Raw genomic sequence first — 25,496 nt, 5'->3', positions numbered from 1 at the left:
AAGGCTGTCAAAGTGTTGTGATAAGGTTTCAAAATAGAATATTTCATAAAATACATACTAATAATAAAATAATAAACTTTGTAATACTTCGCCTGAAAACATATAAAGATTATGAAAAGGAAAAACAGAGGGGGGGGCATTATTTACACCTTATATATCTTCAAATCTTTTGGTCACTTACACCGGGAAACGTTATTAAAGATCAATTTAAAAACCATTCAAGTTTATTTTTAATAAATTCAAGTTTATTTTTAATAAATCAGGCACCACTGTTTGAACATTTTAATTTAATTTTTCAATCTGGGTCCCAATATTTATCTTTGAGAATAATCCAGCTCATCACAAAATGATACAGGATTAGTCTGATGTTTTCATTTCATATTTCTGAGAACAAAAATGTCATTTTTAAATGTGTTTTTGACTGAGTGAAGTACTATAGAGAACTACACATCTTATTAAACACAAACCGTGTGTTCGGATATTTGTCCATTTAAAAGAATCACGCCCATCTCTACCCCAGTCTTGCCCCAGTTGCGCCCCTAATAATCTCAATGTGTGCTGGCTGAGACTGCATTACCAAAGTGCTGTTACAGTGGTGAAGCAATGTGCCAGGCTCTCTCTCTCTCTCTCTCTCTCTCTCTCTCTCTCTCTCTCAGGGTCAGGGCTGTAGCATGGCCATTACAAGGTGACTGCAGAGCAACATCGACTCCAGTTCCAACTCGTTTATCAGATTTACATAGCTGAGTGTGCCACTGTCACTGCGCCCATGAATTAGCTGCCACTGCCCGCTCCAGATGGGGGCGGATTGTGTTTGTGTGTGAGAGAGAGGGGGGAAAGTTTTGTGTGTGTGTGTGTGTGTGTGTGTGTGTGTGTGTGTGTGTGTGTGGGTGGTAACTCAAGCACTGGATCACTCAGGCACAGACAGGTGGCTCCAAAATGTGTAATACATATTCAGGCGACACATTGTTTATTCATGAGTGGGGTTGGGTTGGGGGGGCGGGAGACAGTGGTAAAGGCTGCCTCTGTAGCCGAGCTGCGCGATAATGTCAGTACTACATCAGCATTGACACATCACTGTCTAATTACCATAAATCAATGCTAGGATCTGCCTCACTCACTGACAATATAACTATGCACAGAATGCCACTGTTGCCACTAGGGGAGCCTGATCAAGTGTACAGATGGGCAAAGCGTTCAGCATTCATTTTAGCCAGAAATGGCTCTATACTAACTGCTCTTTACTGACACTGATATCGATATTGAGTGCTTGAGTATCGGCCGACATCCATACCGATTCAGTATTATTCATTTAAAACATGCAACGCTTTGAAATGAGCTAATTTTAATTGAAGCACCGCACTTAAAAAGAGCATCTTAAAGTCATGAAGCTACCCACACGCTCTACTTCCCACTGCTCAATATGGCCGTAACAAATTTGTCACAATACGCCTCTCAGAGCATATTGAGGATTTCATCTATACTCAAAGAGCACCGACCAACTGCATGCAATTATTTCTGTTTGACTGTATTTTGTGCAGCACAGTATGTGAAATGTTAAATACAAATAGTTTTTTGTGTCACTACTTTCTGTTCCAACTTATCAGATGCTAGAAAAACAAAATATTGTGACATACTGTGCATCATGAAAAACTTCCTGAAGTATCACAATATTATATTTATTATGTTTATTTATCTCCCAGCTCAACTGATCGGTCATTGTTTTTTCTATTACTGTAACACATTATCATCTGTCTGTAAAGCACTTCCAACTGCCACCGGTATGAAAAGTTCTCCCACAGGGTGGTCCAACATTTTCATTATCAGCCTGATAATGATAACTCAAATCTGTGCCATCTTTAAATTTAGCTTTAATGCGTTCTTTCGTAGCTACTATTGGAAACCAAACCTGAAACAGGCCTACGGTTCAGCTCACAATGTCTGCGATGCAAACTACTTTTTTTATTTGTCTTGCTGAGACCAAACCGCTCCGTGCTTGTCACAGCGTGTGCCGGCTACCAACGGCACAGCCAACGCTTCCAGCAACATTCAGTGCCAAACTCTCTACTTCTGTAACAAAGGCAACAGGTTGATTCACTGCATTAGATAATATTAAGTTTTATTTATATAGCGCCTCTCACAGTTTTAGTTTCACAGCCTTGTGCTCGAGTCCCAGTATGAAATTCACACCGCATCGTTACATCGTGGCGCCAAAGATGTACGAAGACACAAATGCAGAACTCTGAAAGAGCTGCGTAAGGCACACTTCATTTAATTACGACGGACAGCTGGAGATCAAGTTGTTCCACCAGCTACATTTTTGATAAAAGTAAAATGTGAAAAATGAGTGATTAGATTTATTTAACTTAGTTTCATTTATACTCACTGATTGGTACAACTTCTCCAAGTTGTGATGTTTACATTTATTATTTCAGTTGAGGTTTTATTCTAATTCATGTTTACATTTATATGATGATTTTGTAATAAAAAAGGAGGTTATTTTATATTTTAAATATTTTATTTCATTATTATTTATATCATTACCAAATCCTGAAAGGACTCAATGGTTACAACTCTAGTAGCACCGTTGCAAATAGCACAAACTTTCTAGACAAATTAGTTCATTTCAAATTAATTTTATCTTGAAACGACTGCACTGTTAAAAGAGACGCTAACATGTCAGCCTCTTAAAGCACAAATATAAACATGTAAATATGATGCATCAAACTATCAAACAATTAAAATAAGTGATTGCATTATTCTGTGAAGTTGATGAGAATTGTTGCATTTGGCCCTGACTTCCTATAGGGATATGTTCATCCCTAACATTTCATTGTCTAAACTTTGAAAACTCATGTAAATACTAATGAGCACAATTAACCTACAGTTTTCTATCAATACGTTCATACTTTACAGCAGGGGTGTCCAATCCTGGTCCTGGAGATCCACCACTCTGCAGAATTTAGCTCTAACCCTAATCTAACACCCCTGATTCAGGTAATGAAGGCTTTCAGGAGCATCTGAATATTAGAGTCAGGTGTGTTGGATCTGAACTCTCCAGGGTGGTGGATCTCCAGGACGGGGATTGAGCACCCCTGCTTTACAGGTATCAACACCATGGTCTCAAACATCTCCTCTAGAGTGATCTGCCTGTAAATATTCATTTTGTGGTAAACATTCCCTCCCCTGTAATTTAACGACGGATAAAAAGGGGCCTGAAATCAATTTCCCTCCACTGCATTAACCTGCACACAATAGTCTGCCCACTCAAGGTCAGGGAAGGGCAATAATTTGGCTGTGGGCTGAATTAACTGGCTATGACCTTGCTTTGCACACTTGCGCAGGTGGCAACCTTCAGCCCGTCTGTGTATCTGTCTCTCTCTCTTTCTCTCACGTCTCTTGTGCTTGTAAACCGCCTTTATACATGTCAATGGCCCAACACCTGTGTGCAAACACATGCGTTATGATCCGTGTTTTTCATTTCTCTGGGGAAGCCTGATAGGGGAAGTGTTAACGGCTCCTTTTAACCTCGAAGGGAAACAATCCCACTGTCTGCGGTGCCTCTTTGCACTCACTCAAACCGAGGCACAATCCATTTAATAATAACACACATTACTGCTCCACGAACACAGAGAGACTGAGTGATATGAATCTGAATCATCACACCCGCGCGGCTGCTTTAGTGGAGAGGTTTGCCATCGGGTGGCGTCTCGTCTGCATGCATTTGCTTGTGCCGTTGCCATGCAGCGCGGCGGGCTGAGCTGGGAAAAGCCGCTTCGCAATTATTTTTCTGCCTCATCCTTCGGGGAAAAACACAAATCAAACAGAGGATCTGCAGGTCATTGGCTGCATCAGCATTCTGAACGCATATGATTGGCTGGAATAGGAAGAGGGGTGGGTCAGTTCATCATGAATGAGTGAAGCAGACCCCACTTACTCACCTCCTACCCCACAACACACACAAAATCTGATAGATAAGCATGAGTGACTGCTATTCTACAGTCATTAAACTTGTGTCATACAGAAAATGAGAGTAAGAGGCAGACAGAGAGAGAGGTAGAGAGACACAGAAAAGGGGGTAGAGAGAGCATGAGTGAAACAAAGAGAAAGGTAAAGAAATGGGTAAAGACGTAGAAAAGGAGAGATGCAGACACAGAGGGAGGGAAAAAGAGAGGTAAAGAGACAAAGGGAAAGACATAGAGAAACAAAGGCAGAGAGGGAGGGAAAGAAAAGAGAGGTAGAAAGACACGAGGAGGGAGGTAGAATCAGAAAAAGCTATACAGACAGAGGGAAAGGTAGGGAAGGAGAGAGTGAGACACAGGGCGAGAGGAGGAGAGGCAGAAAGGAAGAGAGAGGTAGAAGGAGGGAAGGAGAGAGACTAAAACGGAGAGGTAGAGAGAAAGAGCTAGACAGAGAGAGCGGTAGAGAGGTAGAGAGAGGGAAGGATGGAGAAGAGAGATCTAGACAGACAGAGAGGTAGAGAGAGAGAGAGAGAAAGAGAGAGAGAGAGAGACGGAGAGAGCAATAGTGAAGAGGTAAAGAAATGGGTAAAGGCGCAGAAAAGGAGAGATATAGACGTAGAGGAAGAGAAGAAGAGGTAGAGAGAGAAAGGGAGGAGGAGAGGAAGAGAAACAGAAATAAAGAGGCAGAGAGACATAGGGAGAGATAATAGAGAAGCAGAGAGGCACAGAGAGGTAGAGGGAAGGAAAACAGAATTAGAAAGACACGAGGAGGGAGGTAGAGTCAGAAAGAGCCACACTGACAGAGGGAAATGTAGGGAAGGCGAGGCAGAAAGGAAAAGAGGTAGATGGGGGGAAGGAGAGAGACTAAAACAAAGGGAGAGGTACAGAGAGAAAGAGCTAAGCAGAGAGAAAGGTAGAGAGTCCGAGAGAGAGGTAGAGAGAGGGAAGGATAGAGAAGAGAGATCTAGACAGACAGAGAAAGAGGTGTGTAGAGAGAGAGAGAGGGGAAGAGAGAGGCTCCTTTAGGAGAGCAGATGGCAGGGACTCTCCGGTGTGAAGCCCACGAGCTGCTCTGTCACACCTAAACAGAATCCATCTCTGATTCAGTGTGTAAAAGAGGAAAATGTGGGTGACCTTTCAGCCCACCCCAAATCCAAACTCCTACATTTAAGACTAATCACTGCATTCATAATCAACCCCAGCATTTCATACTCAACTGCTAACATGTGCTAGCTGCTATCATCACTGCCTGCTGCCTTTATAGCACATTCCTGCCACTCTCACCTCGTGTCTCTCCACTGTACGTGGAACTATGCCACTAAAAACCCACAGAGCCGGCTGGTGGCGCAGAGGGAGTAGATGCTGAAGAGGAGAGACACCTGAGACAGAGCTGGAGGAGGAGATGAAGCACTCTCTCTCCTTTTCTCTCCTTGCACTGTTAAAAAATATCCTGGCAAAGAAAGCATCTTAAATCCAGGCAACGTATCTATTATCTCCCATTATGACCTATTTCAAGACAGACTGCCGATACAGTAATATAATTTCAAGATTAGATCACTTGTAATTGTAAAAACATCAATAAATGGGTTAAATAATGTTAAAACATTAGACATTACTTACATTCTTTAATCTACTTCTAGATATTTTTCAGTTATTTTAATAGTTTTTATAAAAATTAAGTATAACTATTTAAGGGCACCGGCAGATCATATTTGCTTATTTCTGAGTGACACATAAACTTCTTTTAGGTGATTATCTTTCAGCACTGATAGATCATTTTTGCTTCTTTTTAAGCGCAATATTAACTACTCAATATATTTAAATACATTTAAAAACGAAATATTTTTTAAAAAAATAATCGTTCCGCATGGGCCGATTATTTTTGATTATTTCTGAGTGACATTTTAACATTAAGTGTAATTATCTTATTGCACCAGCAGATTATCATCTTGTCAAAAAAATATTATTTACTGTGTTGAAAATAATTTAGAAAGTAAAATCCGTTCGTGCAGTAAGACATTTTTTTCTTGAGATAAACATTTCTAAAAGTAAAAATGTCAAGAAAAGAGCTGAATAACTTAAAATACATCACCTATTTTTAAGATGTTTTCACCTGCCAAGGTGTCTCAGCTATACACACAGAAAATGAAGATCTGTCATCACATGCACAGTTAAAACTCTCAACAGTGCAGGTATATGGCAGGTGCGCTGTGGCCAAAATACCATGAAGCACCAATCAACTGTAAGACTGTTAAAATTAGACTGCAGCAACTGACTGTTTCAACTTTCAACTACAGTTATCAGTTATTACTCTTAACTCTATAATATTCACATTAGAGATATCTTCATGGCTTCATATGTTCTCTGAGCTTGCTTGAACACAAACTGATCAAACCATATGGCAAACGTGTAGGTTTATCACTTAGCGTGTCATATTAAACTTTGTCTTTTGGTCACATGTGACTATGAAAATCACACATGCATTTAAATGGATATGGTTTACACAGGCTTACAATGTACACTGAACGAATTATTTAACCATGAGTTACGGTTTATCATAAAGTGCTTTGCGACCAAAGACAGCCTACAAAAAAAAAAGTCTTGGCAGAGTCCAAGAATTTGGTGAGAAATCTCACAATGTAACAATTATTAAGTACGTACTTCATAACTACTCTTTAAGTTATAGAAATTTAAAAGGATTAATTAAAAACTGCAAGTAAGATGAGAGTTAGGGTTTAAGGAGTTATATGAGGAAAAACCACTCATTAGGCAGATTTCTGCTATGGGGAAAGCTCAGGTTTAAAAAGGATCAAGCTGGTTTGGTTGTGAACGTTTGACTCCTACACAAGCTGATACAGATCTGCCAAGCCAGAACACATGGAAAAAAACACAGGAGACTGCGTGGACGGTGAGAAAGAGGTGAGAAAGCTACTCAGAAAGTGCAAGGTGAATTAAGGATGCCTCTGTGTGAATGTGTGTGTGTGTGTGTGTGGAGCATCCGCGTGTTGGCATTCTGACCTGGTGAAGTCTGTCATTTCCATCATGATCATGCACATCTGTTTGGCCAGCACGATGATGTCATTGCCACTGTCATCCCACTTGGACACCTCAGCGTCCAGTTTGCTCTTCTCCTCCTGGAAGCTGGCCACCTGCTCAGCAATCTTGGCCTTCTGCTCCTGGGGCAGCTGAGCCATGATGGCCTGCAGTCACACAAACAAACACACACACAAACGTGATTATTTTTATACAAGGTGAGGACCTGAGCACACATATTGCCCATATGTACTTTATATGCACCTACCTATAAGAGATAAGCTTCACGTTTCACAGAAGAACATACCTGTCAGTATAATGTCCCACATATATAACGTCCAATACGAACTATTTAATTGGAACAAAACCTTCATTTTTGCTGTTTTAAATTTTTCATATAACTTGATGACCTTTACAAGAATTTAAGACAAATGACTCAAGTAATATTAAAATGTCTTCATAAGAACTACAAGATTTTTTCCCCTTCTTTTACAAAGTTACCATTATGGAGATTCAAAGGTTAGGCCTGACAGTGATGATATAACTATATTTCCTATTATTATGCCTGTTGTGTGTATGTGTATACACATTTATGCATATAAAACATAATACATTTAAGTACTTATTACTGATATTTCTTTAGGCCTAATTCTAAAACTAACCCTATCCTTAACTAATCCTACCAAAAAAGGTTTTGCTCTTGCGGTTTTTAAACAGGAAACACGGAACCTTTGTAAAAAGATGAAGACAGATCAGTTATATTGGTCCGTTATATTGTCGGTTATCTTTTTTTACTTGGTTTTTAACCTGAAAATATATACACATTTACTCAACACTGGCATTTGTGCAAAGCAGTAGAATAGCATTATCCCTCGCTACGTGTCTGTCACTGGGTTCATTCATCTATTCCTTAAAGAACTCTTGCACATTTGTACCTGTTAGTCGTGTCCCACCTGATCTATATTGCTGTTAATACCCTCTACATTCAGTGTACATTCTGGAAAGGTCTATTTTGAGACTGTGGCTTTATTTATTCATGTTCATTTGCCAGCTATTTGTATTCCGTATTTACATTCACCCAGACAAATTTCTCATACACACATACTTGTCCAACAAAGTGACTCATTTTCACCAATTCCATCTCTCCCCCTTACCAATATAGTCCATATGGAGGAAAGATGTTCCATTTTGGGCAAGTTATGTCTGGGCTATGAAAGCATTTTATGTTTCTAAACATCGCAAAAGGATCACAACCCCTTTTGATAGTGCTTCGCAGCACAGTCTATGATCCAGAACAGCCCTCCCTTACACACGAACGCAGAGGTTGGGCTGATGTCTTGAGCGAACGCTTACTTCTTTTATATTCCTACCGCCGCGAGCACTGCAGGGATCAATAGTAGGGGGCATTTATTTGCAGCCGAATAATAAGCCGTGGAAATGTGTTCATCACTTTTTAAATAAAGCTGAGCCATGAATATGAGGGCCGGACAGCCAGGCCCTCTCCCACTGCTGTCTGACTCGAGCTGTTAATATTAGCTTCATACTCGAACATGTAACATTCTTCTTTCCTCCATCACTGCGCGGAATGTCGGCGAGCTAACACACGGCTGCTAGTGTAAACTAAATAACCGGAATCTCCAGGGGAACATCCCTATATATTAAATTAGGAGCCCCTCGATTAAAGAAGAGATGCTGGGCACAATCGAGAAGGCTTATGAAAGGATCTTCTCTCAGGCCCGACGGGAGTCCACAAAGGACTGCATCATGAGCTCAAATCATCAAACCCAAGAGGTTAAAAAGTCAAGATGAGTTTAAATGAATGAATGAGTCAACAACCCGTTAAAAATCAGTGATGAAGCCAAACTCTATAGGTCCCTTACATTGTGGGAACATTTGATAAACAGACCAATATAAATGGTAGATTTTGGGGGTGGGGGTGGGGGGACTTATCACATTAACTTAGGAACTTAGTAGGAATGTAAAAGACAAAGAAACACTCCATCAATGGTATCGGATATAAAAATAGTTGTTTAGGTTTATCTTTCAAGGAACTTTTTTAAATTGTACGCATGAAGCCAGGATATTGGTTCTACTAAATCAGTTTCCCCCACAACCCGGCGTGCAGGCCCCTCCAGACATTCACAACTCAAAAACAGGGATGAAGGAAAAACATGGACTGTCTGGGGGGCCATGAGGACCAGGTTGAGAACACGGTGCTAGATAGACCTTCTAAAAATTTAGCAGGCAGCCAAAAATAGTGGTGTTCGAGACTTAAATGACAATTAAGTTAAGCACAATTTTCATCTACTTAGGTTACCAATTTAGAGTTACACTGCTGTTCCGACAGCAGTGATATGAACACTAACTTGTTATTAGGTGCATTTACCACTGACCATCTTATCAAGCACACCTACCATGTAAGTGCACTGTAGATTATTTCTATTATCAACTATAGTCCTCCCTTTTACATGTTTGTGCTAGCGCCAAACACAATACCACAACAGTGCCACTGCTGTGCTGAGAATGGTCTTAAGCTCACTGGTGGTCCTACGGGGGTCCCTTTCCGTTGATAAACAGGGTAGAGGGGGCTGATGAATTGTCATCCAGTGTTCATATCTCAGCATTTAATGAGGTGGCACACAGAAATTCGGCTGGATGCATTTTTTCAGAAAAATGTGCTTTTAAAGACTGCAGACTGTACGTTTGGCTCAGAGGAGGCAGAGATCCAGAGAGTGTTTCAGGTCAAGACTAGAGGTGACAGACTTGAACAAACAGAAAATGCAATCCTTTCAGAGCACCTGGAGAGAATGACGTGTGATTCAACTCCATATTTGACTTCACTCTCCCCCCGTCATAACTGCGCCACACAAATTAGCATCAGCCAGTGAAACATGTTCAAAGAAAACTGAATCGGCCCTAACAAGATCCCCAAGTACAACTGGGTTCCTTTCAAATCTCGCTCTAACGTGAGAGAGACGTAACCACCTTATACCAACCGACATTACATAAGGCTGTGGAGTAAAAAAAAGGAGGAAAAAAATAGCATAAAAACAAAAAAAAACCAAAATATGTCCTTACGCTCTATTCATGCCATGATGCATTTTCATAAGCATTACCACGGCAACAGAGGACACAGAGCTGGAGGAATGGAGGAGGACAGGATTTATGGCTGTTGAGCTTGTGGCAACATTAACTAGAGGAGAGACCAGCAGAGAGAGAGAGAGAGAGAGACGAGAGAGAGAGAGAGAGAGAGAGAGACGAGAGAGAGAGAGAGAGAGAGATAGAGACCAGAGAGAGAGAGAGAGAGAGAGATAGAGACCAGAGAGAGAGAGAGAGAGAGAGAGACCAGGGAGAGAGAGAGAGAGATAGAGATAGAGACGAGAGAGAGAGAGAGAGAGAGAGAGAGAGAGAGAGAAGAGAGAGAGAGAGAGAGATAGAGACGAGAGAGAGAGAGAGAGAGAGAGATAGAGACGAGAGAGAGAGAGAGAGATAGAGACCAGAGAGAGAGAGAGAGAGAGATAGAGACCAGAGAGAGAGAGAGAGACCAGCAGAGAGAGAGAGAGAGTGAGAGAGAGAGAGAGAGAGAGTAGAGACGAGCAGAGAGAGAGAGATAGAGACCAGCAGAGAGAGAGAGATAGAGACCAGAGACCAGAGAGAGAGAGAGAGGGAGATAGAGTGATAAGAAATCATTACAGAACCCCAATGCACTGCTCCTCTCCTCCTTAACTAGTCCTGTCCTCTGAGAAGGCACTTAATACATAGTATCTGGAAAAAGGACCGTTTATACTCGCAAGTGTTCTCCAAATTGCTCCTGATAAATTTTATCATTCATACCGAAAAACAAGCAGGTTTGGCCAATTTCTTCTCCGTCAGAATGACTGAAATAAAAGGCGATAATTTCAAACAACTGGGAGAGGAAATAAAGTGCTGCTGCTTTTTACTGCTTACATAAGATCTGTAGAATCTGACCCATGGGGATTCCTGACAAATAGAACCATGACTTAGGCCTCATTTATCCTGCATGAATGAACTCAGGCACAAATGGAAATCTTATGATTTGCATAATGACAGATTCTAGGGAGATATGCTCTTTGTCAATGAATAACCAGAAGCTGGATAAAGTAAAAAAGCTAATCGATTATAAGCACTTAGCTCTAACATGTCTTAGCATCTTCCTAAACATTAACCTATTAAAATTGAATATATAAAATAAATAAAGCAATAATGATGATAAAGGTACTACACAACTGATTCATTCTCCTAACATAAGCGATGACCTGAGGGGAAAAAGACCTCCTTTTAGGATGGTAAATGTACGGTTGTCCCTGCTTAATGGTTTTCTTGCTCATTCAAAAGACTTAATTTTTGAGATTAACTTGTACGTTCCAATATACAAGTCAAATAAAATACAATAGTACAATGCCTGAATAGACAGAGGTCCTCAAATCTTGACTCTGAATTCATTTTCCGGTCCAGGATTTTGTACTCACTGGTAGGTGAGACACCAGGTGGCCAATCAGTTAAATCAACAGTTCAACTACCAGAGATTACTGGATTCAATGTCTAAATTCGACAGCTTTGTGTGTTCTGTTCTCTATATAAGCTAAGTACACATAATTGATCATAAATAAATAATTACAAGAATAAATACAGTCAAACTATCCTCGATGGCCGTAACTGTAGCTAGGTTGGACAAGCTTTACAGAGCGTTGACAGAAATCCCATTAAACCTAATGAATTCTTGCACATAATTAAAATTCAAAACACACAAATTTAGCATGTTTTCATTTTAACTAATATTTATTTTTTATCCATGTGAAAGGTCACTGTTAAAATGTGTGGTTGTGTAAGTCTGACATTGCTAACACGGCAGCAAATTCACTGTTTTCAGTCAGCCTGGTTTCAATAAATCCAGTCTGACATAGTTCAGTTTGGAAGCATAGCATTACTGCCAACTCAACCTTGAGCACCAAGTCTGAACTTTAATCTAAATTAATTAGGAGTGAAGTTCTGTCCAACTCGCAACTGCTGCTATGCACGAACAGATTCAAATGGACCACAGATATATTTATTAGTGCACTGATAGAACCATAGCTGCCCAAAATGTTACTGATTTGACAACTTGGTGGGTCTGCCCTAGGGAAGTGTTGGGTTTGTATTGATTATGTGTTTCTGCATGTACCTCCAGTTGAGCTACATCATGCTCCCAGAGGCTTTTGTCTTACCCGGGCACTCTGTCCAGCAATGAGCTGGTCATCCTCTGTCTGCACACTGGTCCTGCTGCGAGAGTCAAAGTCTTCGGTCTCAAAGTCAGAGTCATCCAGCTCCTCTGGAGTCTGCGGAAGAAATATGGAGGGAGGGGGAGGAGGGGGAGGAGAGGGAGGAGAGACGTGTTAGCAAAGCATCTGAATATCTTTAAATAACCCTGGCTGCTTATGATCTATGAGGAATGCTTAGGTCTCGCCGGCTAGATGGCTGGAGTAGATATATGTCCCCCCGCCGGTGCTGGGGTTGGGCAACTGTAAACTCCAAATGAATTTGTAAATCAAACGTAATGTGCTGCCTATGCATTTTAAGTGGGGAGTATGGGAAGTATGAGCTAGTGTGAGAGGCCATACTGGGAATAAAACGTTTCAATCAGACTCCCATCTGTCGCTGGTCTCAGAGAGAGAGAGAGAGAGAGAGAGAGAGAGAGAGAGAGAGAGAGAGAGAGAGAGAGAGAGAGAGAGAGAGAGAGAGAGAGAGAGAGAGAGAACAGAGTGAGAGAGAGAGAGAAAGGAGAGAGAGAGACAGAGAAAGTGAGAGAGAGAGAGAGAGAGAAAAAGAAGAGAATGAGAGAGATAAAGAAGAGAGTGAGAGAGAAAGGAGAGAGAGAGACAGAGAGAGAGAGAAAGAGAGAAAGAGAGAGAAAGGAGGAGGAGAAGGAAAAAAGAATACAGAAAAGAGCAAGAGAGTGAGGAGAAAGATGAAAAAAAGAGGAAAGATAAATGGAGAGTATGAGAGAATGAGAGACGAAAACGGGGAGAGGAAAGAGAAAAAGAGACAAAGAAAAAACAAAGGGCAGGAGCAGTGACAGCAAAAGAGTAAGGGGCGAGAGATAAAGGGAAAGAGAAATTAAAAGAGGAAAGAGAGAATGAGGGAAAAGCAGTAAGAAAGAGAAAGAGAGAAAAGAAGAGGAAAAAGAAAAAAGAATGAGGACCGAGAGAGACAGTGAGAGGAAGGGGGGAGGAAAAAGAAAGCGAGAGAGAGAGAGAGAGAAATGATCAGGGCTGTTGTGAAGTGAGGTGGCCACCTTATCCTTTCACCCAGCCTCACTCGTTCCCCCTCTCTCTCTCTTTCTCCCTCCCTCCCTCTCCTCGACTCCTGCACTGAATGCCAAGTATGCAGCTCATAACTCCACTCCCCTATTAGTATGCACTCTCAACCTGAGGTAGCCTCGACTTGCTTTGCACGAGGAAATGGGGGAGAAAGAAGAGCGAAGGAGAGGGGGGGGGAAATACCCCTGACTGACAAGAAAATATATTTCAACTTGATATGGGAGAGCAGAGATACGGGCAGATAAGGATGTATTATCCCGTCGGTGCTGCAAGTCATGCTTATTCAACTGTCTATAGCATCCATTTAGGATGAGATTCTGACAGGCTTGAGATTCAGCCATGCTGAGAATAGAAACCAGCAGGCCAGTCTGAAGAGAGATAAAGGGTGCAGCACGACAGTAGTGGCCACTCGGGGAGGGCAATACGATGACGTTGCGGCGAGTATCAATGACAATCCACTGCAGGACAAGGTAGCAGCATGTGTTTTCATGAATACATTTGGTATCTCTGGAGAGGAGCCTGGGGAGGAAGTGGGGTTATCAGTGAAACAGATAAAGCAGTGCAAACCGCTGCGCTTCTCCTGCTCATTATAAATGACCTCCTGTTATGTTATGCACAGGGCGAGAGGCATCACGGACAACTTACATATACAACCGTTTCAAAGTTTGGAGTAAACCATTATATTAACAATTAGGAGTGTAACAACAATAAACATCACACCTGAGGGACTCATTTGAGCATGTGTGAGGAACATGAGCCTCTCTGATAGGATGCACCTATGAGCCTACTTTTGATCACTGGCTATGTTTACATGCAAAGATTTTTGCCCATCCGATTAAATACACTCAGATTACAGATTGGAGGTGTTTAAATGTTCACTCTACTCAACAATCCAAAAAAAAGTCTCCGTTTACACTGACGCTACAAGTAATGAGATCCAAAATGACGCGCATGCGTAGAGAACCTCTCAGAGCAAACGTTACAATGACAGCGAAAATCATGTGAGGTCCAGTCAGAGTGAGATGAGTTTTCAGTTGGCGCGCTTGTGTTCTTAATTACTTTAAAACGATGTCAGACTCAGGAAAACGACCTTCACATGTCCTTATTAAAGAAGGCCGAGAGGAAGACGTCGTGTTCTGGCACACATAACCTGGATGTCCGTCCCACCGCCGTCTTTTAAAGATCAGAGCATAAACTTCGTCTCCTCTGAAGACCAGTTTCTGCTCCGCCATGTTGACCGTTATGAACTTTCACTATGACGTGACGCACATGATCAGAACGTACTTAAACTCTCCGACTGGGAATGAAATCAGATACCGGTGTTTACACGGTTATTATTCTTCTTTTTAACAGATTATATTTACAGGATTACCCACCTCGATCAATCGGATAGAAAATGTATTCCTAATGGCCTCAATCAGGCTAGTCCATTCCGACTGAGGTGCAAACATGGACGTATTTTGTTCAATTTGAGCTATAAATTGAATTTTAACGGATTAGTAGGCTGTGCATTCACAACTGTGCATTCACAGCCTGTATAATCTGCACAGAAGAGCACTGATCAGTAGAATGGGATGGTCTGGAGCAGCCAACGTAAACAGGTCACCATGCCCAATGCCAAGCGTCAGCCACAGCAGGGTTTAAATTCCCCCCAACATATAGCTGTGCAGCAGGGGAACTGCATTCTCTGGAGTGATGGAGCTCCATCCTGTACCTTTGGGATGAGTTGGAGTGATCCAGAACTGATCATCCAACATTGGTACCTGACCTCACTAAAGCTCTTGTGGATAAATGTTGCAACATTCCAATATCTAGTGTAAAGGCTTCCCAGAAGAATACAAGCCTTTTCTGCACCGAAGGAGAAACAAACACCCTATTAACACCCTTCATTTTGAAGAACTGCTGGATGAGCAGGTGTCTACAATCTGACGTATCTGTAACAAAAGAAGTGTTAAATAACGGAAAACCATGATTCTAAACAGTTTTCTCTTCCTCGTTCTGCGCAAATGCATCATGTCAACAAACTGGGCCAAGAGTGGACTGTCATTTGAATAAGCAGCGTGTGCGCTGTGTGTGCTGGAGGCGTTTTGCGGGGGATGGTGAGGTGGGCTCAGGCTGTCCCCGGGCGGGGAGAGCCTCTCTCCGGCTGTTGAGGCGCTGTGCCTCGGCAGGACCATTAGTGCCAGAGACATCCCCGGCGGCGGCCGGCTGCAGCGCCTGTCAAACACCGGGAGACGTCCGGGGCTCCACTTACAGAGGTTAAAGACTCTGTCCATCTCCAGCAGCCTAAGCCACACCACTTGTCTGTTCGGATTGAGGAGCTGCAGTGTGGCAGGGCTGGGAAATGGCCGGCGGAGCCGCTGCTCTGAAGAGGCTGTTAATCCGGCTGATAGACCGCTAGTCATGGCCTGTCCACTCGAGGGAGAGAGGTGGACAGGGTCTGCTCACAGAGACAAGGAATGCAAACTAGAGAGCAGCAAGTTTCTTTGGCTCTTTGATTTTTCTTACTGTCTTTGAAAAATCTTTGGCTTTGACTGTAACAGACCCTCACTTCAGAATCAAAATGACGGCTAATCCCAAATTAAAATGATCCTAACATGAACAGAAGGGATGTAGGTGAAGCATATTTAATCATATAAAAATGTTCTGCATCACAATATAAACAACTTAAGTGAAACGTGTAAAATCTCAAAGACAAGTGTGCTCAAAATTAGAACACACTTGGGCCACTTCACAGTTTTTGGTGCTGATCTGGCATCTGGTGCTAATTTCCTTAGTCATCTGACAAACCCTACTTATCTGGCCACAGTCGTAATCATTTTGCAAGATGGCGAGTCACTGTAAAGTGACAAACCCTGCAACAGCAGGTTGCTCAGATGAAGGCCAAAGGGATGATTCTTCCTGCTGCTGCAAGAGAAACTGGTCGTTTCAAGAGCGTGCTTTCTGGAACACTGAAGCTTTACAGTGACACTAATTCATTCAAGTCTCCCAAAAATGCTGGTCGTCCACGTAAGACAAATGCACAAGAGAGCAGGATGATATGGAGACTCTCGATGGGGAATCAGCTCAACACTGCAACTGGAATTGCTTGCCAATTCAGCACGCAACAGGGCAAGGCTCTGCCTCGGCATACAGGGTCTCGTCGTCTGAGAGAATTCGGACTGAAAGCCAACTCCGCGATAACCAAGTCTCTCATCAGCAGAAGGAATAAAAAGGCTAAAGTAACCTTCGCTGAGGGACACGTTGTGTAGATAGAAGAGAACTGGTCCAATATTCAGTAACGTGAACAAGTTGGGTGAGATGGGAAACAATATGTTCGGCATCAAACTGGGAAAAAGACTGAGCCTGAAGTTTGTGAAGAAGTCAGTTCAGTTTGGATGAGGAAGTGTCCCGGTGTGGGGGATGTTTTCTGCAGCAGGAGTTGGGCGTCTTATACAGCTACATGGCCAAGTGAACGTTAATGTTTATCAGAACCTCCTTCGCCGACACACGGTTCCTTCCCTGCGAATATCTCCCAATCGACCAGCAGTTTTTCATGCCAGACAATTCCCCTTGTCTCACTGCAAAATGAGTAATGGGCAACCCTGAGTTCTGATCTGAACCCAATCAAGAATCTCTGGAAGATCACTAGTGACAAAGTTATGGCTAAGAAACCCACTACAGTTGCCAAACTGTGGAAGAGACTGGAAGTAGAGTGGAACAAGACCAAACCAGAGCAGCGTGAGAAACTGGTGATGTCTTGTGGGTGCAGATGTACTGAAGTCACTCAAAGCAAGGGCCTCTCTACACTTCCTACTAATTTTTGAAAACCGTAACCATCAAAAAAAACGTATTTGTGAGCTTCTTTTCTGCTACAATGTTTACTGTTCTCTAATTTTGACCGCTGTATTTCCACAATATAAAGGCTTTTGTTGATTTGCCATTGTGCAAAACACTGTAAAAGAACAGTGGTATATCCACAACTAATATTCCTTCTACTTTTAAACGATATCACCAGTATTTAATGAAAAATCAGCTATGTAGTTATTTAATTATATAAAAAATGTATAAAACTTCGCTACACGTTTCATTCTTGGTCCATGACCATGGTTACCTACAACAGTTACCATTCAGTGTTCTCTACAATGAGCAGCAGGCAGTAAATGGTCTTTGTTTTTAGATGTATGAAGCTGCTGTAGAGTCTAGTAAGTTTTGTTTTTAATGGTTCATTAGCTAATATTAACACAAGCTAATGTCTCTGCCCGCAGGCTTGCAGTGGACTTTGGAATACATTTAGCCAACGTGGTAAGGTACAGTGCTCACAAGAAATTATGAGTGCACTGTGAGAGATTGATGTGCCCTCAAATTCACTCTAAAATTCAATCTTGCGATTCGGACACTAATTGTAATAATAGATAATACTGCCCTGAAGAGCATAGAGGGACCCATTTCCGGTCCAAATATTCCATTTATCAACTTGTTAATGATTACTCGAAAAATGTCCATTTCAGCCATTTAAATTGGACAGTTCAATGCTGTTGTCACATGTATTTTGATACATAAACTTTTTAGATGGATTTGTTTGTTTCTCTAAGAACATACATCACATCAACAAAAACACTTCACATCAGTGGCCTTTCACTGTGGAGATGAAACAAGGCAATAATCAGTGTTTTTACAGCCAGGTAAAATGTGTTGAGTGTGCACACACTCGCTCAGAAACTATCACAGTGTGTCAAACAATACAGGCAGCATGGAGTGCAGTGACAGGAAACACTGTAGCACACAAAAGCTTCAGTTCCACATGCTGATCCATTTTACTATCTCCAGCATGAATATGCACGCTCACCAAATACACTGGGACTTTTGATGAGTTACAGGAGAAAGGCACAGCCCTTCAATGCATCACTGATGAGATTTTGATAGGGTCTGATAGCATTTGAAAGTTTTTCTGGAATTGCTATAGAGAGTATAACAGTTCTCAGTACACAGTCATCAGTACAAAGACAGGCAGGAAACTTATCTAAGGTCAGCAGAGGAGGGGACAGAGTAACTTCTCTTGTTTTGTCTGGATCAGGACAGGTAATTTATGGATTTATTTACTGCTTGTTGGATGTTTGGTAATAAAGTTAAACTTCACTGTAAGCCTTTAGAAAGCTCTGTTGTATGGAGTGTGAAAATGAGAGCCAGAACCCTGCTGCCCTGGTAGGTAGCATCTTGGAAGACGCCACAACAGCTTAAACGCTCATCTTAATAAAATGGCAATTTCTGCAACAATGAGTCTGAAATCTGTGAAATAAAGCATCAACTCATTATTCTGCCAATGAAGGCCAATGGAGATTAGAGCCCTGCGCAGTGCTCCAGCATAAGCAGAAACACGGTTAGTTACAGCCAAAGTCCTCCCACAGCAGGCTGGTAGAGTTAGGGTGCCTCAGGGCCTCACCTTAACTACTTAATCAATCAGGATAACAGTGGAGCAGGTTAGGAAAAGAAATCGAATACAGTACTAGGGCGCCTTTCCCCGTGCGCTGTGTAGTTGAAATGAAAAAAAAAGCTAATTAAGCCCCTATTCTTGAAATCAATTACTTATTATAATGCAAATACAGCATAATTGTTCCCCCATCTAATTTGGTGCTTATCAAATTCAAGCCTCCTGTTATTAATGAGAGCACTGGTACTATTTGGCTGTGCAATCTAACCAGGAACAAAACAGCATCAATGTGGGTTTGCACACCGAGGGGGACTGAACGGAAGATCTTGACGGAGGCTTGCAAACAAAGTGTAAATGTAATCAAAGTGGCAAAGTGAGGTAAATGGAACATGTAGAGAGAGCTCCAATGCCCTTGGGGGAGTGTAGGAAAGCCCCTGCAATCAGATTAAAAAAAAAAGGAAGGGGTGGTGATGAAGGAAGAAGGGCCATGGATCCAAAATTCCTCTTAATCACTTCCTCATTGTGCTTCATCATCCGAGACACGCAGCGCTCTACATTTCAACTTTCCATTAATAAAAAAATAATAACATTCCCAAACACCACGAGCCAATTACTCCAAAGGGTGTGGAGTTATCTTTACGATTAACTGAAAGCTCATTATGGTGGAAACTATGAGAGATGAAATTTGCCTCAATTAACAAGCTTTAACCTAGCGGCTCCCGGTCGTGGAGTGAGGTGGTCCAGGGTCAAGCAGTTTCCCTTAACGATGGGCTGGGAATGCTGAGTGCTCATTGTTTGAGCATTAGTGAACGCCCGAGTGGAAGAGAGCTTGAATGGAAGCAGGGATCTGCTCATCTTACGCTCCTTATGCAGGTAAAAGGCCACTCATCCTCTAACAACTACATCTACTTTGATGATGATGATAATAATAATAATAATAATAATAATAATAATAATAATATGTGATAAAAGTTTTAGAAATGTCATTATTTAACAATAAGTCTACATGCAGAAGCCTCTCTTTCATGTACTTAAGACAATACATTAGTTTCTTTCTGCATAATGTGGCAGATCCATGATCTTAATCACACTAAAGTGAACGCTGACTAAATTAAACTATACCTACTCAGTCCTGTACCGGAGAACCTCTAGACAGAAAAAGGATAGGATAACAAAGGAGGCTTCTACTGGGCTTATCTGCTCAGTCAGTTTTATTAGTTCAAGTCCTGTATAACCTTATAACAACCTGAAATCAAAACTGATGTCTAATAGTCATTGTTGGTTCATGTCCCTGATCATATTTAGCACAATTCCTCATGTATCATTTAAAAGACGATATCCTTGTTTTTCCGTAATCTTTGATCGCAATGTAACGATTTGGCCTGTCTCTAAAACGCCTTCTGAGTTTTGTTTACATCAATGTGAAACAACAAGCAGGGAAAAATTAGATCATTAAATAATTAGATCATTAAATTATGAATTATGGTTTTAAGCCTTTAACACAAAGGCAAAAAGGACATTTCTGCCATGTTATGTATTCTTTTCTGTTAATAACCGATATGCAGCAATGCAACTCGGTCTGAACAGCCAGATCGGAATTCATGCGACTTTTACGTCAATCCACCTCAACATTAGTCATAATTTTCGTGCTGCTGATACCTCAAAACATGAATAAATGTTCCCTTTTTACAGCTGGCTCAACTGCCATTCGTTCAAACTCATGATTGTGTACCTCTGGATGAGGCACGTGAAGCAGCGTTAAGCACTGATCTTCTGCGCATGCGGGTCAGTTCACGTTTAAAAGATATTGTGACAGCCAAACAAAATAGAAAGTCAGGTTTGGGCCACTTTCACCTGCTGTGTAAACGTAGCCTAAGTCACAAATCAGATGGGTGTTTGCTAATCTGATCCAAATTGTGCATGCTCTGAAATAAACACTGGGCATCCAACTAGAAAGGAAGCCCTGTGCATGTTTTATACAGTGATAGAAAACATGGTAGCACACACAGAGCTCCAGCTGTACATGCTGAAACTGATAAAACAAGCTGTTTTTTTTTGTTGTAACAGTACCAAGCTTGTCAGGTTCATGTGTTTAACCAACACTATGTTTCACGCTTCCCTACCATCACCCTCACCTATCAAGAGGAAACGCTCAGCTAGCTTTAAGAACCTCCCTGATATCGTGTTTCACTTTGAAATACATCACAGTACGGAAGGAGAATACATTATGATTTCAGATGTACACTGACTTTAAACCTCCTTAAAAAAAACAAACAGATGAGACTGTGAAACAGCAAAAATACAAGACATTCTCTGCTCACCCGGATCATGAGTACAGCCTTCCTGATGTCTCTCACACCATCGTAAACCAGGCGGGAGGCATCAATGAACTCGTTCTCATCCACAGGCTGGGAGGGGTTAGCGCTGAGAGCCTCCACCGCTGCCTCCACTTGCTCGGTAAAACGAGGCATCACTGCACACACAGACACACAAACAGTGCACCAAAAATTAAATTAACAGACAACTCCAATTACTCCACTGAAACCAAGCCTCTACCACTCGAAAGTCAAAGGGCTTCGGATCGACATCATTTCAATTCACCCAATTCAACACCTATAATTACAGTCCAATTCAGAAACTTGCATTCAATTACAAAAAAAAAGAGAAGACGACGCTCCACGGAAATCTATGGCTGAATTTTCCTCAATGAAAGCGATTTTTATTCACGCTCTCTGAATTGGCTACAGCGAGACGGCACTAACCCAGCCCCATGATTCACTGAGGGCTGGTCGACTGCTGGAGTTTAATGAGCACTTGGGGCAAACTTTTAATCAGCTACCTCTTAGAGCCAAGAATAGCAGATGAAAGTACTCTTAAGGCTGTCTGTTAAATTAATCAGTTAAGAGACAGGTGGCAACAAAACACACACATACACACACAGACTTGTATTACACACACTCAAAGCTGACGGCTTCAGCGGAGAACTATTCAGGAAGCCTACAGGGAGCTACAACGTTACCAAAGGACTGCTTATGCTTTAATATGCAAGAGATGCAATTTCCCTTCTTTAATCCTCACCCAGTGCACTGGATGAGGTCATAGAGCGGAGCTCAGAGCTCCCAACACTGGCCATGCTGTGGAAATCCACAGCAGAGGCTAATATCCGCCAGACAGGCCACCACAGGGAACACTCAATTTGGTTCTTTCGGGTTTCTTCTTTTTTTCAAAGCGGCGAAACGAACAAACAGATTGCCTGTTTAATAATTAATTGGATTTTGGGTGGTGATTACAAAAAGCTTTTATGGCTGAACGGGGTTCCTGCTGTTTGCTCATCTACTGCATTTTTCCTTACATATGAGAGAGAAAGAGAGAGAGAGAGAGAGACAGAACAGAAAGGACCTAAGGAGTGACAGAGAGCAAGAAGAAGAGATGAAAGAGTAAGAGAGAATGAGGGAGGAGAGAACAGGGAAAGGAAAGAGAAAGAGAGAGAGAGTGAGAGAGCTACACACTCACAGACACACAGGGGAAATGTGCTTGTATGAGGTGATTTGAGACAAACCGTCCCCTAATTTTGTAAAATGAGGTGCTCGATTTAGCGTGATCTATAACAGTCTGCTTAACCATTTTGGGAAGCAAAGGCCAACCAATTCTTTCACATCTCCCCATGCGTGAGGTAATAGACCCTCCCTCTGGAGTTATGCAGTCACAATTTACAACTGCACTGAGAGAGCGAGCAACAAAGACAGTGAGAGAGAGAGGGAGAGAGAGAGAGAGAGGTAGAGAGAGAGCAAGAGAGAGAGCAAGAGCCCAAGAATGAGAGGCAGACAGAGAGCAAGAGAGAGAGCGAGAGCCCAAGAATGAGAGGCAGGCAGAGAGCAAGAGAGAGCGAGAGCCCAAGAATGAGAGGCAGGCAGAGAGCAAGAGAGAGCGAGAGCCCAAGAATGAGAGGCAGGCAGAGAGCGAGAGCCCAAGAATGAGAGGCAGACAGGAGAGAGCAGCAGAGCCCAAGAATGAGAGGCAGGGAGAGAGAGCAGAGAGCCCAAGAATGAGAGGCAGATAGAGAGCAAGAGCCCAAGAATGAGAGGCAGGCAGAGAGCAAGAGCCCAAGAATGAGAGGCAGGCAGAGAGCAAGAGAGAGAGCGAGAGCCCAAGAATGAGAGGCAGGCAGAGAGCAAGAGAGAGAGCGAGAGCCCAAGAATGAGAGGCAGACAGAGAGCGAGAGCCCAAGAATGAGAGGCAGACAGAGAGCGAGAGCCCAAGAATGAGAGGCAGACAGAAAGCTAGAGCCCAAGAATGAGAGGCAGACAGAGAGCGAGAGCCCAAGAATGAGAGGCAGACAGAGAGCGAGAGCGTCCGAAAATGAAAGGTAGACAGAGAGAGAGAGAGAGAGAGAGAGTCTGAAAATGAAAGGTAGACAGAGAGAGAGCGAGCAAGCAAGCAAGAGAGAGGGCACAAGAACAACACAGAGAGAGAGAGACAGTGATAAAGCGAGAAAGAAAGCGAGAGAGTGTAAGAGAAGAAATGAGGGGGAAAAGTGGAACATTTTGGCCTCTGCATCAAAAAAGGTTTGCGGCCAGGCTGCAGGCTCTGGGGGAAATGAGGTTTGAAAGATGTTAAGGCAGCCTTCAGTGTCACAACGCATGTGAGTCTTCTTGCTTTCTTCCTCTGCCCCCTCCTTAATCTGGCCTAGCAGTTTAGTCCAGGACATGCTTTTCTTCAAGATACAGCAGACAGTCTACATATCTCAGCAGGACCTTCTGAATCTTCTGACTGTGTGGGCCACTATACACCATCTGTGAGGCTGCAGAATTTAAATGGACCCATGATTTGCAGGCACAAGAGCCTTGAATGTGCAGATCACACTGAAAACTTCAACAAATTAAGACTTTTATCTCCAAGAAATACCAAATTTCCTCATTTCCACAACTGCGACAGCTTGTGTAAGGGCCACTTCAGCTTTTCATTATTAAGACCTACATCTACAGACTAGGACTGAGATATGAATAAAGCTTAAGAGAACAAGGCCGTTCTTGAGCTACCAGGCAACTGTGTATCAGTCATTCAATTTCAGTGATAATTTTACAATAATTATTACCTTAAATGACTTCACTCGAGCTCTGAGCACTCAATGCACTCTTAGGCAAATTGGCACACAGTGGTTATTTGTCAGAGGCACATTCATATTTATAATTAATGTTTTCAATATGGGAGGACCTGCCTTCTGTGCTGGCAAGACAGAACGTACACAGCTGACGACATCTACCATTAAACATTAGGCATGTATAACACCTCAATTCAGGTGTGAGAAAACCTGATTTGAAGACTGGAACAATAAAGGCTGCTTTATGGCGCATTATAGCCTTTAAGAGCGAGGCATTCTGTTATTATGCTGTTAGCCTACATAGCTGTGCTCTCGTGAGTGCTGTTCTTCGCAGTACAGGCTGTAACACTGACTGGATAGCAAACAGAATGTAACAATTGCAAGCAACAACACTTTTGCCACGGTTTTTCCTCTGAGCTACACTACCAATGCTTAACACACAGCTTGTATAGTCTCCTTAGACTTAGCACTGACTAATAGAATGGGATGCCCAACGGCAAGCGTTGGCGTGTTAGATGGTGCACTGATTATTAATTTAAAACAATAAGACATTATTAGAGAATGAATATCACCTTATATTTATGGCCATTTATTCTAGCTGTCAACCTTTAGATTGCCACCTGTGCTGGGCATTCTGGATATTTTACTACTCCACTGTTAGAAATAAAGGTTCTGTGTGGTACATTTTTCATTCAGTAAGTTACAAACAATGTAAATGTTCCCACAAAGGTACAACAGTGGTGTAAGGTCCAATTGCAAAAGTTTTTTCCAGGTGAAAAGTATGTATTTATACCTTTTCATAACCTAATGTTTCAAAACAGAACAATAAAATAAAAAGCCTGGAGTTGAGACAGGGTGTGTGGAGTCAACAGAAATAGAACTTCATTGGATTATGGTACAATAATGCTCCCTGACTTAAGATACTGAGATGTACCCTTGAGGGTCCCACCCCAGTAACAAGAGGCGAACTGCCCCAATGACAGTGTAGCACGTTTATTTCTGAGAGTGTACTTCATTCTTAAACGTTAGACAGCTTTCTTAGTTATTATGAGATCATCTACAGCTCTGCTCATCATTCATTTTTCCCTATGAATTATTTGAAAGCCATGAAGTTGTAGAGTAGCCACATCAAAACAGATTAATTTTCTACATGTATGTGCAACAAATCGGTTTATATTATTTTAAACAGTGCTTCCAAACTTTTGACCTATGGAGGCTGAGGACTGTACCTGTTTCAGTCAGCAGTTTAGTGGCTTCCAGAACTTTCTCTGTGTAGACACCGGGCTCGTAGTTGTCCATTTCGGAGGTGACCACGTGGACAACGCGAGCTGCGCGGCCTCGGATGGCCCCAGCGGTGCGGTCCAGTCCATCCACATCCTTCTCCTGCAGGGCGATCACGCACTTATTCACATCCTCCAGGATATGGTTTTCTAAAACAAACAGATTACCAAACAAATCAGTCAAACAAACAAGGGGGGAGGGGGCCGAAATGACCCCATCTCTACATCAAGGACGTGTTAGGCAAAATGTCCGTAATGGCCTAAACGTGACGAGCTAAGGCGGGAAATCCTCATTCTTCATGCTGCGCTTGCATCGGATCTGGCTTAAGAACGTTAATTGGAAATCACAAGGGCAGGTGGAGAGGAAAAAAAAAAAACACAGAAGACCAAACGCAC

The 25,496-nt window shown here is 42.2% G+C and overlaps 1 protein-coding gene across 1 annotated transcript in view; it reads right to left on the bottom strand.

Moving 5' to 3' along the window:
* ctnna1 (catenin (cadherin-associated protein), alpha 1) overlaps nucleotides 1-25,496 on the bottom strand; it is a 147,063-nt gene that overhangs the window by 29,794 nt on the left and 91,773 nt on the right. The window contains exons 12-15 of the mRNA XM_036576923.1: nucleotides 25,050-25,250; nucleotides 21,041-21,192; nucleotides 12,218-12,328; nucleotides 6,978-7,159 (exon numbers count right to left, since the gene is read on the bottom strand). Of these exons, the coding sequence (XP_036432816.1) occupies nucleotides 6,978-7,159; nucleotides 12,218-12,328; nucleotides 21,041-21,192; nucleotides 25,050-25,250 (646 nt within the window). The remainder of the gene's footprint in view (nucleotides 1-6,977; nucleotides 7,160-12,217; nucleotides 12,329-21,040; nucleotides 21,193-25,049; nucleotides 25,251-25,496) is intronic.

Source organism: Colossoma macropomum, unplaced genomic scaffold, assembly GCF_904425465.1.
Source record: "Colossoma macropomum unplaced genomic scaffold, Colossoma_macropomum, whole genome shotgun sequence".
Classification (NCBI taxonomy): Eukaryota; Metazoa; Chordata; class Actinopteri; order Characiformes; family Serrasalmidae; genus Colossoma; species Colossoma macropomum.
This window is presented reverse-complemented; position numbering and strand designations above follow the sequence as displayed.